We start from the raw sequence: 12,860 nt of genomic DNA, 5'->3' as shown, positions 1-12,860 counted from the left end.
ATGGAGTTAGACCTTTATTTTGTAAGAGAGAAAGTAATGGAGAGGAAGCTGGTGGTCAATCATGTACCAACTGAGGATCAAGTTGCAGACGTGTTCACAAAGCCTTTATCTTTCAGGTTCTTTGACAAGCTGCGTGAAAAGCTTACTGTTGCTTCTCTTGATCTGAAGAATGGAGATTAGTCCTTTTTGAAAGTCTGATTGCTTCTACTGAGTGGTAAAAAGCTTGAATGATTGAAGTTAATGGTGGCAGGTTCAGTGGCTCATGGTGGCAGGTTCAGTTGCTGGCTGTGATGTTCTCTGGATCTTCTTTTGAAAGTTCAGTGGTTCATGGTGGCAGGTTCAGTTGCTGGGATGTTCTCCGGATCTTCTTTTGAAAGTTCAGTGACTCATGGTGGCAGGTTCAGTGGCTCCCAGAGGCTCGCTCCCAGAGGCTTCATTTGAGGGAGCAAATTAGGCAAAGTAGTAGCAGGTTCAGTGGTTCTTAGAGGCTTCATTTGAGGGAGCAAATTAGGCAAAGTAGCAATTAGGCAAAGTAGCAATTAACAACTAGTAGTTTAGTTTGTTACAACAGCATTAGTTATTTTTTGGTTTAGTTATGTTTTAGTTTTCTTTTGTTAAAACTCTGTTAGCCTCTGTTTTTCTAAACCCTGCTATATATATAGCAGAGGGGTTGTATTGTCAAGATATAAAAGAAATCTCTCTTTCTCACTCTCTTCTTCTTCCTATCTTGGCTATAGCAAAGGGCTTCGCCGGGTGGTTAAGATTACCCGAGATTAACAGAACAGCCTTGGAAAAGAAGAAGTAATATCGAAACCATTCAATCAATCTGCTGATCCAGACCTTCCAGTACTTCATTCTCAGTCTTATCCGTCAAACTATATTCGCCGTGGACGACCAGCACAAGGCTAGGATATATCATATAACATATATGGCAAGCTTACAGAGTACGTAGTGAAACCAGCTTAGGATATCCACTCTCTTATCCTGGAAATAATATCGCTTGGTTGCAATTAATATTATACGAGAGATGAAGTAATATGGCATAGGAACACGTAGCAGTGAGAGCCGCCGTCAGTCAACTGGGTCGTTCTTTATTATACTTTCTGAAATCTCTCTCCATTACCTTTTCTTCAACCCACCTCCTTCATAATTTTTCTTTGGTATTGAAGACCCCAAAAAGATTTGAAATCATTGGCAGATGGTTCAGGGTCTTAGACGATGCAACATAAACAATCAATAAGAAAATCTTTCTTCCTCCACATCATTTTTAAGGCCCACCACTCTTGTCCATTCCTGCTTCCAAAAACATGGCACCATCAGCACTAGTGAATTTGTGAGTCTTCCTTGATCTCATGTGGTTCATGGGAATACAATAATACAAATAACTAGGAACAGATAATGCCCTGAATTATTCTTTTCGGTTGGCACCATTGAATGATTTTTAATGTCATAGAATTTCATTCCATCAAAAGCATTGACAATTTTATTTCCACAACGCAGACTTGAAGTTTTAATAGTTTATAATTATTGATAATATCTCTCTAATATTTTGTCTTAAATTAAACAAATATAATTTAATCACCCTCTGAATTCAGTATCTTTAAAATTTTATGTACTATTCTTTTATCCCCTTTTCCATGCTAATCATCAACTATTTAAAAATTATTATTACATATTAAGTTTAATGTAACTACTTTCGAGTTCCAGTAAATCAGCTGTACATTTAAAAGGCCCACTTTGGCCTTTGGACTACAAAATAAAGGGCATCTTTAAAAAAGTTGTTGCACTACATAAGAAAGCTTTCCCTCAAATTAGATGAGGCTAGGCCCATTGTCTCCACATGCCTGAAAGACCTAGGTTCTACCATATCCTTCACAAATTATTAAGAGTATCGGGGGTTATATCAATCATGTTTGGCTTTTAATTTTTTTTAAAAGACTATTATTAGCTCAAGAAAATAATAATAATAATAAGCACAAAAATTTCAGTTTTTATGTGAATCTAATCATATTTAGACAAATTAAATTCCAACTATAAATAATGGTCAACTTAGGCACTTTTGGAGATGTTTTTCTCTGTTGTTTGATTAAATAATGATGAATTTAAAATTATAAATTATATTTACCATATAAAATTGTTTAATAACTTTCGTATTTTACCCTTACTAACTTTTCCTGCCTGCCCATTGATGACCATTTCTGGCTCTATCAGATTCGACAACATGGGGATTGCTGATCATATTATTATTATTCTATCATACCTAAACTTGGTGCGAGTCAACTTGGTCTCCAAGTACGAGCCTTCCTTACATGTAATCACCTCATATTTATTTCGGTGTGATTGAATTATCTTTAACTCTGAAGTCTTCTTTTTCTTAGAGAAGTTAGTAGCCAACTTGTTTAGCAGCAAACACGGTTATGGAACCAAAGAAAATCGACAAGTGACGAGTTCATATGTAGACTGTTGAGGCCTCGCGTCCCTGTGATCCACGTAGGTGCCAAATGGACGCACGCTTTCAACCAAGATAGAGTTCTGGTTCAATCGTCCCTGCAAAAGGTGTCCGGACAGGGTGTCCGGACATACCCTCCGATGGTTTTGTCAACCATGGTTTAAAGAGATAAAACAGTTGACCTTTTACTAGGTATAGTAAACTTATCTTCCTCCTTGTGTGAAGGTTCATATATATAGTGATAGAAGTTCTGCCTCCTTTTTTAATGGTGGGGAGACTTTTTGGCTCGTCATGATGCCTCTAGGTGGTGGCAGGGCCATCATCACCCTTAGGGCGGCTGTCAAAGATCGTGGGAGGCGACGCGGTTGTCAGAGATCGTGTGAGGTGACTTGCCATCATTCCTGTCCTTTTGCTTTGTAGGTGGCGGAATGTGGGTTGTGGCAGACTGTCGGAATGATGTAGTAAGACTTACTTACTTTAGTCAACGATCCAGACAGACATATCCGGATAGGATATGTTAGTCATCCGGATGTGATGTTTGCGAGCGCTGTGTGCCTCTCCCTGAGGAAGCCCGGATAGGGGAAGTGCGTCACGTGTCCCTTGGGGGAGTCCGGATAGAATTACTCCGGACAACGAGGCGTGCCACGTTTCATCAGGGGGAGGGGTCCCTACATAGACTACATAGATTTGATTAAATTTCATGGACTATTCTTAGCTCACTAAAGTCTTCTTCTTCTTCTTAGAGAGAATTTATTAGAGAAGCATAGTAGCCAACGTGTTTAGCAGCAAACAAGGTTATGGAACCAAAGAAAATCGACAAGTGATGAGTTTATATGTAGACTACATAGATTTGATTAAATTTCATAGACTATTCTTAGCTCACAAAAGTCTTCTTCTTCTTCTTAGAGACAATATTTATTATAGAAGTATAGTAGCCAACTTGATTAGCTAACACAGTTGTAGAACCAAAGAAAACCGACAAATTACGAGTTCATGTAGACTATTGATTTCAGAAAGATTTTCCAAAAGATTGCTCCCTCCTTGAATTGATCAACTAATGGACATTAGTGCAAGTTTTAGTAAGTTATATTTTTGTTTCCATTTTCTTTAGTTAAAGATAAAGAAAGTTTAAGAAGGGTTTTTTTTTTCTTTTTTTATTAATTTTCAATACTTTTTTTCCCTTTTTTTATATTAATTTTCCATACTTTTTTTCCTTATATTGTTCCACACTATTTCTTTTTATGAAACTTTTTGAGAATCAAACGTACTTATATTGTTTGGGCTGATCCTGCCCACCTTGGTGGGATAATTAAGCAATCGTCTAAGTATGTGATGAAGAAAGTGGAGAAGGACCTGATCCAAAGAGAGAAACGTAAGGTTTAGGTATGTGATTAATTTGATCGATCAATCAAAAAAGCGTTTCCGTGGGGATCAGGCCGAGACTGTAATGAAGGTGGTCAAGAGACCAGGAAAAGCGCCACCAAACTCTCTTCCCCTCATCTTCATTTTTCTCCCTTTTCATAATTACAAACTATTATCTTGAGTTCATATTAATTAAATTTAGGCTTAATTAGCATTATTAAAGATGATGCCTCTAAATTTTTATAACAGAATAACGCAACAATTATTAATATTTAATTTATTTCAATTATGACATTATCCTTATCATATTTTTATCAAAGCGAGTGGTGACTTTTTTATAAATAAAAAAAAGTGTGAAAAATATATATATATATATATATATATATATATATATTTTAACATTTCATTTAATTAAATGATACAAATGTGGTAAATGAATGGGATAAAAAGTAGCACTATTTTTTTTTTTTAATTTTTCAATTTTCAAATTAATGTGAAGAGATATTTAAATTATACTTTTATTAGAATTAAGGATTAAAATTATTATATATTAATATATTATTTTGCTCTAATAAATAATAATACAATATGAATAAGCCAGACAAATTTTATTAATGAGAAACTTCATAAAATGAGTTGCTAAAACTGCTACATGAAGTAATACAAGGAAAATGATAGTAACATTAATGATGTTCAAACTTCAAACGTCACCATTTGGAGCTTCTAAGAGGGCGATTCCAGGTGGTTTGGACTGAAGATTGAGGGACGGAGTGACACCTGATGGTTTGACGGACCGAAGAATGAGTGGTGGAGAGAGAACCAATACTAGGGTCAGATACGGTCCCGACCACTTGATCTCCATCTTCCAAAATTGCATGTGGTTTGTTGTTAGCTGTTGCAGCTTCCTCACCCCCCATGTACTCGTGGGAGACGAAGCAGTACAAGCACAGATTCGCGGAGCTTAGTATTGTTAGCATAAGGTAATACCTATCTAGATGACTATTGTTTACGTTGTCTCTGAACCAGTCACGGAAAACAAAGACACAGGCAATGTTGACCAATTTTCCAATACTCAGTGTGCAATTAGTGAAAGGTCCCGCATAACTCTTCATCGAGTCAGCTACCAGATCACAGAAGAAATCCACGAGTCCGGCTTCCGCGAGTCCTTCCATGAATCCCAACAGGCAGAATTGTGGAACTAACCACAAGATACTCATGTGGATTTTCACATCTGGGTCGTCTTTAACTCCCTCTCTATCAACCATATTCAATCTGCGCACCTCAACCTGCCAAGCAGCACAACAACATATGATGGACGAAACCATTCCAACACCAATTCTCACTAGCAGACCACCTTGTTTTTGTCTTCCATCACTCCACCTCCGTTGGATTAGTAACTCGTACAAATATGGAACTATGAAGCTTGTTAAGGATTTCATGGCATTGAAAGCAATCACGATATCGACAAAGCTGTCGGTAATAGGTGATCTCAGGTTGGAGGTCTGTTCAACAAAAAAAGTGCTCCCCGTTGCTTCAACCAGACCATACACCAGGAAGGTCGCCCACATAGGAACCATTTTTAGGAGATATTTTATTTCCTTCACCTGTGCAACAGAGCAAAGCTTTCCCTGTTTTTCTTGTTCTTCTGGACTGAGGGAGGATGGGTCCACAATAGCCGCTTTATCTAACCATCTATGTTCCACCGACAAGGTTTAAATGTCACAAATGAGAGGGAGGAGTGTTTTTCACTTGTGTATTAGAAAGAAAGAGAGAGAGAGAGAGAGTTGCAACTCTGTACCTGAAGAATGGAATATTGGGCAACAAAATTAGTTCACCACTGTCGTTTTTGAAGAACTTGCTTGCATCAGGGTAGTGGAGATGTCGCTTCATTATTGCAGCCTTAAGAACGCGATATGCAAGGGAAAGCGGGCTGGCGCTTGCTTCTTGTTTCCCGGTTTGGTTTTCTTCGCTGGTTGGGCTTTGGCAATAGGGAAGGCCTTCGCCAAAACGAAACAGCCAATAAGCAACGAACATCACCACTATCACGACTTTGAAGGTGTTTGGCCAGTCAACAGCTGAGAAGGCGAAGGTTGCTGTGATGGATCCCAAGCACCACCAAAAGCGCCACCAAACCTCCGTACGTGCCTGCACCCGAATTTCATTATTGCCATCCAGGCTCTGTTCATGGCGCCTTAACTGATCAACCAGGAATTCTTTCAACGGTGGTTCTTTCCCTGCTGTGCCCACCGAGATTAGCACCAAAGCCACAACGAGCAGCCAAATCTTAGTACCTGTAATCCATAATAGTACCAACCCCTGCAACAACAAGAATTGACACTAAACATGAATCCACGAATTATCGAATCTAGTGTATTAATAAGAGTACCAAGACATCCGAGTGGAGAGGAAGCCCCTAGGAGCAGTACTAACGCCAGGCTTGGTACATGCTAATAAAAAATGGATTGAATATTTTGTTTTTGTTGACATTTATGTTTGTATGGAAATGAATTTAGATTCATTTACACTGTAAAATTAAAACGATTATTTATTTTCAATTCAATGTTACAATGAAAAAATGAAATAAAATGATCCATATATATAATTTAAAGTAATATTTTATTTTCATTTTAAAAAAATCTTTTACACTATATGCATTTTAAAATATATTTTATTTTCATTAAAAAAAAACATCTTTAAGAGTCTTTTTTTTATTACTATTGTTTGATTGTTGTTGAGAAACAATTTTAAAAAACAAAGTAATAAATTTCATAATTTTTAAAAATAGCATTAGTAATTATTAATTTTTATTTTTAAAAAAATAAACCAATTATGTTTTAATAAGATATTAAGATATTTATAAGAGAAAATGTTATTTATGATTTTATTATAATTCTACTATTCATATTTTATTATAAAAAATTATTTATATTTTTTAATAAGACTTAAATTAAATTTATTTATATGATATAAATTGAATTTACAATTTATACTTTATAAAATCAAAATAAAGAATTATTATCCAAAATAATTTTTTATTTTTAAATTTTTGAAAAGTGTTTTTAAAAATGACTTATACAAGGTATCAAAATAGCATGTTTAAGGGTTAAATTAAAATCTCACTTAACTTATCTTATCCATGATGTGAACTGTGAAGGAGAATAAATAAATAATTGGAAGAAGAAACAACCTAGCGTTACACTTACAAGAATATAGGTTTTAGTGGTGATTAGGATCATTTTGAAATGACCAAAGTAGGCATCTGACGCGTGAGCGAGAAGAACCACTGCTATTGTAGATGTCACTTCGTACGTATTCACAGCTACTGCTGCAACGTTCAGATGTACGTTCTTCCACGTATCTGTGATGTATGACATCAACACATCCACCACTGCATGTTCTACTAGGCTGTGGCTGAACACCAGAGCTGAGAGGGCAAAAAAAAACACGAAAATGAGAACAATTCTAGGGCTCTAAGTCCTTAGAAGCGAAATTATATATTTTCTTTCTTCAAGTTAAAACTCAAAAAGTAACGAAAGAAAGCAAGATCACCGGAGATTAACAGGGCAGCCTTGGAAAAGACGAAGTAATATTGAAACCATCTAGTCAATTTGCTTCGGATCTTGGAGTATTTCATTTTCGGTCGTATTAGTCAAATTGGTTTCACTGTGTATAACCTGCACCAGGCTAGGCAATATTCTCCCTCTCTACCCATGAAAACATTAATATTGATGAGCTGAAAAATTGTATAGCATGCGAGTCTTATCATATTAGAAATTTAGAATATAGTTGTTGAAAATTATCCTTCAACCAGAGCTGGCCTCTAAACGGGCAAACATGAATAAAAATGCAGAAAAACAAAATTAAACTATGAAGTTTTTCTCCATTTAGAATGGATCCATAGAAGAATTCAAGGCCAGATAAAAATGGTACAAACTAGATGATAAGGGCAGTGAAGTGAATACTCGAACTCCTCGTAACATCCTTAATGGGTTTAATCCTAATGAATTTCATGGAATAGTCATATGCAAGCATGCTAGAGAAGCCTAAGATATTTTTTCTATTACTCATGATGGCACCACACTTAAGTGGTGAACTTCACAAAAATTCGGATACTCATTGACAAGTTTAAGAGCATAAGAATGTAAGATGAGATCTTCTTCACATTCTATCTTGAAGTAAGTGACACTGTCAACTCTAACTTTAACCTTGGGAAGAAAAGAGTCTAACGTAGTAAGAAAGGTATTGAGATATCTCTTAGAGAGTATAGGCTAGATTCAAGGTTATTGGTACATAGGAAAGTAATGACATTTACTCTATGAAAGTTTATAAATGTGGGATCACGTCTCTTCATAATTCTCAAAGGTCATGAGAAACTACCTTCAAGACTTGTAAGAATGAATGAAAAGATTATGAAAGTCTAAATATAGTGGATAGAGAAAAACTTACTTAACTATTAAAAAAAAAATTACATAGAAGAAAATGTTAGTCTAAGAGTTCTCCTAATTATGTTTTGAAAATAACAAATCATAGTTAAGTTATTAATTGATTTGAATTATAAAGAATTTTAGGTGTTAATTTGGAAATTCATCAAAAGACGTAATGTATGCAAGATCAAAATTTTTAAATAACCTTTTAATCATAAGAAACATATGTAAGATGAATGCATGAGTATACTTAGGATTTTCATATCATTTCATACATTTTTAAAAACTCAATTTATGCATTAAAGTTACATTTCCATCCAAATCTGAGTTCTATTAAATGAACCTTAGGCAAAATGTTTCAAAATTGACATATTATTCTACTTAAAGACATTGCCTAAGTGCTAGAAGCAAAAATTCCAGAAAAAAAAAAAAAAAAAAAAGTTTTCAAGCCAAAATTGGTGAACCGGTTGAGGCACTGGCCAACCGGCTCAACCAACTAAGGTACCGATCAATCGGTTACTTCTTTCCGATCGAGGTCCGGTAGAGAGATGCAAAAAACCTTATCTCTCTTCCAATAGTCTTTCTTTCTCAATCGAATGATTTGTCTTCCCAGTCGAGGTCCGGTCGAGGGTAACAGTCACCTGCCAAGCATTTAATGTTCAAACGACTAATAAACCAGTTGACCCTCACCTCAACCGATCGAGACTGTATTTTTTATTTTTTTGGCTCTTGATGTTAGAAACCTATAAATTGAGAGTTTTACTTTATTTATGAGTAAGAGAACATCTGCATTTATTTGTTTACCTACTCATTTTTGCCATAAAAGCTCTCATTTTTTTCTTAGTGCATTAAATCTCCATTTGCATATTCTTTAATGCACATTTGTGATTCATCATAGCCTTGCATTATATTTAAGTCATTGTTGAGCTAAGTTGAGATATTCAAACTTGTTAATTGAGTGTTAAAACTTTCAAGTAAGTAAAGACTTGAAGAGATTGTATAAAAGCCCATTTGAACCAGAATCTAAGTGTAAAAAATGATTAAAAGTTTGGTTGAAGCTTTAAATATAAGCGAAACTCTCATTCAATTAAGAGTTTGAAGAAAGTGAATGTATGTAAGAAAGCGTCATACCACTTTAAATCTAAGTTTGCTTTTTTTAACTTTATCTTTTTATATTTGTGTTTCTTGTGCTTAATTTTATTATATTTAAAAAAGAATTTTTCAACTCCAATTCACACCCCCTCTCTCCCACCTCTCTTGGATATTTTTATCCATTTAGATTAGCCCTTTATTTTCTTAGAAAACATTAGAAAAAAAAAAAAAAAAAACCTTTCAAAAACAAGACTCAATGAAAGAAAAGAGATTTGACAATTCTTTTAATGAAAATAATAAGATTATTTCTAAAGAAAAGAAATTGTGGAGGGCTATGACATCTATCATTGGACTATCCTAACCTCAAAGATATTAAAAAATTCATGTAGATAACCAAGAGTGACACATGCATAAACGGGTGAAAGTGAACCTTTAAGCCCTAAAGATATCAACTATGAACAAAAAGATTTTTTATTTATATTTTTATATTTTATATTTTATTTTTATTTTTACTTTCATTGTTGGTTCTAATAATGCAGAGTTTGGGGATAGTATTGTTGATGAAAATGCTTCTATTACTGAGTATTGGTATGAAGAATATCAACTGTAATAGGATAGATGCATTAAGATAACTACTAATAAATCTCCCAAAAAAATGAGAATGAGAATGTTGTGTTAAATGAAGAGAAAGTAAATTATTTTGAAAAAAAAACGCTTTTTATAAAATAAACATAGCTTTGTACTTGACATAAACAATACTCTATCTTTAGAAATCAAACAAAGAAAAAAAGTTCCCTTTAAAAATGAAATCTTTCATAATTTGTAATAGTAAAATCGTACACTTTTCATTTAATAGTGGAATTGTGTTTTGTGGTTCTGATTCCATGGTTTTTACCTTTAGTTTTTGGAGATTATGTGGGTAGTTTTCCATGTTGATGCTCTTGGTGTGAAGATTTCTTCTTTTCACTTTTTTAATATTGAAAAAGGAAATTAAAATAAATTAATTTTAGGTTAAAGTAGACACTTATTCACCATAATTGAGATCACTAAATTTTCAATAAAATACATAAAATAGTTTTTGTTTTTTTAAAAAGGTGATTTTTATGTAAAATATCAAGCAAAAACGTAAGAATTTTTATAAAAGTAAAATTGATATTAAAATTAAGATGAAAATATTTTATTGACATAATGGCACACAAGAGTTATAATTTTAGATTTATAAAATAAAAAGTTTTTTATTATTTAATAAAATATGAAAAATGTAATTTTTAAAAACAAATCTTTTAGATAAAAAATATTTCTATCTTTTTGTATTCAAAAATTAAAAAGTAATTTATGTTTTGTCAAATATTTTTTTTTATACATCTTTTACCAATTTTTTCATCATTTCATTATTTTTTAAATATAAATATAAGTTAAGATACCAAAAAAAAAAAAAAAAAATCATTTTCCTATATATACGGGAAACCAAACATATAGCCTTAAAGAAATGCATATGCTAGCAAATAACAATAGAAAAAATAAATAAATAAATTAAAGAGAGACAGGAAGGGATACGGATTTGTTGGCAGAAATGGACCTGGTGTTGGGGTAGCAAACCCCGGTGAGTGACTTCGATGAGGGCCGGTGGATAAATGGATCTGGTGTTGAGGTAGCAAACTCCGGTGGTGGATCAGGGCGAAAATCCAAACAGGTTTGAAGTGGCTTCAAATGCGGGGACCTGGAGAAATTTTTAGTTCAACAAGAGTATGCAGGTTTGAAAAACATGCTCTTACCCTCCAACATTTCAGAACGAATCAAGAAATTCCCACCTAAAGCCCACCACCAAAAATTTCTAAAAACCTCCTCACTCCTCTCTTCTCCCCAGACGCCTTCTACTCAACCCACCTATTTTTCCCTATGGTTATATGGATAGATGACTCCAAAATAAAGGTCAACCCACCAATTTTTCCCCATAGGTGACTCAAAATAAAGGTATAACTTACCATGGAATCTGAACCACAAAACACAATTCCACTATTAAGTGAAAAGTATACAACTTTACTCTTAACAAATAATGAAAGATTCCATTTTTAAAGGGAACTTTTTTTCTTTGTTTGATTTCTAAAGATAGTTTTTTTTATTTTTTATTTTTTTATGTCAAGTACAAAGCCATCCGATAGAAAGCGATTTTTTTCAAAGATAATTTACTTTCTCTTCATTTAACACATCATTCTTATTCTCACCTACACTATGAATACGACTCTCTATACCCCATTTCCTGTAACACCCATCACCCTTGCCTTCATCATTTGATCGTACGGTTGTACCCAAAAGAAAAGTCAGTCTCAAGACTCTCCACCTCGATTACTTAAGCATGTCGTATTCTTATTTTTTTATTATTAAATAGAATAAAAACTCAATTATTGTAATGATTAAATACAAAATAAAAATTAATTACATTATTATTAAAATAATAAGATACAAAAATATTGATTTCTCGCACACAAAATATAATAAAATATCAATTTTCGTTCAAATTCCATCACTTTATTAATATAATTTTTATTTTTTATGCTGGCGATTTAATTCTTTAACTCAAGCCATCCATAAAACCCATTATAACGATCTCATAAAATAAACTTTTAAAATATATAAAAGTATTAATGTTAATAAAAAAATAAAAGGAATGAGTAAACTTCAAAGATTATTTAGAGAAAAAAAATTAAGATAATAAAGTGATGAAAGATAAATTCAAATTGTAATTTTTAGAAAATAAATGTTTATAAAAAATCAAGTTATTTATCGAAAAGATTTTTTTTAATGTGATTCAGATATTTTGATCAATATTATCTTATAAATTATGAAATTTGAGGTATTAATCAAGATTGTTAAATCTCTTCTAAAAGGTGGATTGTTCCAACTTCCAAGAACTTGTTTGTTACTTGGAGTTTTGGGGGCCCATTTGGCACATTCATAACTTCTACTGAAGTCCTGTCTGAATAGTCTAATCATAGAAAACATTTTGTAAAGAGATTTGCTGGTGTGTGGTCACTAAATTTTGAGAACTTATGTCTGGTGATAATAGCTGTTAAAAGTACTTAATATTTGATTTGACAATAACACTATGAATTTTTATTTCTTAATTTTTTTTTCTGTTTACATGGCGATACTCCCATTTGCTTATAAAATGTTGTAAAATACAACAAAACAAGTACATGAATAATAGATACAAGGAATTCGAATTGACCAGCATCATAAGGTGTCCAAACTTACCAACATGACATGGATAAGAAAGGTTCAAAATCACACATTCTAAACATAAGGCACTCAGATTTGCTCAAATTACAAACTTTAGAGAGATACCAAATTAGCACACATCAATATCTACCCTGATTTGACTAGCACTGCAATCATGCAAAGCTCTCTTATTAGGTTCCATTTTCTTTAATTATTTCGTACACTTGTAAATATCAAGATCACGATCCTCTGTTTTTGTGTTTTATTTGGTTTGGATCAAAGTATTTTATGATTGGTGAGTATATCTCGTTTTC

The 12,860-nt window shown here is 33.2% G+C and overlaps 1 protein-coding gene across 2 annotated transcripts; it reads right to left on the bottom strand.

Annotated features, from left to right (window-relative positions):
- Nucleotides 1–4,400: 4,400 nt before the first annotated feature.
- Nucleotides 4,401–11,229, bottom strand: LOC104880164 (protein NRT1/ PTR FAMILY 5.7). 2 transcript variants are annotated; one of them, XM_010655879.3, is made up of 5 exons: nt 10,907–11,229; nt 7,361–7,544; nt 7,015–7,235; nt 5,610–6,127; nt 4,401–5,503 (listed from the first exon to the last, which is right to left on the bottom strand). In XM_010655879.3, the coding sequence occupies exons 2-5, from the start codon at nt 7,443–7,445 to the stop codon at nt 4,519–4,521; spliced, it is 1,809 nt and encodes a 602-aa protein (XP_010654181.1). In that variant the 5' UTR covers nt 7,446–7,544; nt 10,907–11,229; the 3' UTR covers nt 4,401–4,518. The 2 variants fall into 2 exon arrangements, with proteins under 2 accessions (XP_010654181.1, XP_010654180.1); XM_010655878.3 differs by having other exon boundaries at nt 7,361–7,515.
- Nucleotides 11,230–12,860: the final 1,631 nt, after the last annotated feature.

This window comes from Vitis vinifera, chromosome 8, assembly GCF_030704535.1.
Source record: "Vitis vinifera cultivar Pinot Noir 40024 chromosome 8, ASM3070453v1".
In the NCBI taxonomy this organism is placed as follows: Eukaryota; Viridiplantae; Streptophyta; class Magnoliopsida; order Vitales; family Vitaceae; genus Vitis; species Vitis vinifera.
The sequence above is the reverse complement of the archived record's forward strand: the minus strand, read 5'-3'. Positions and strand labels throughout refer to the sequence as shown.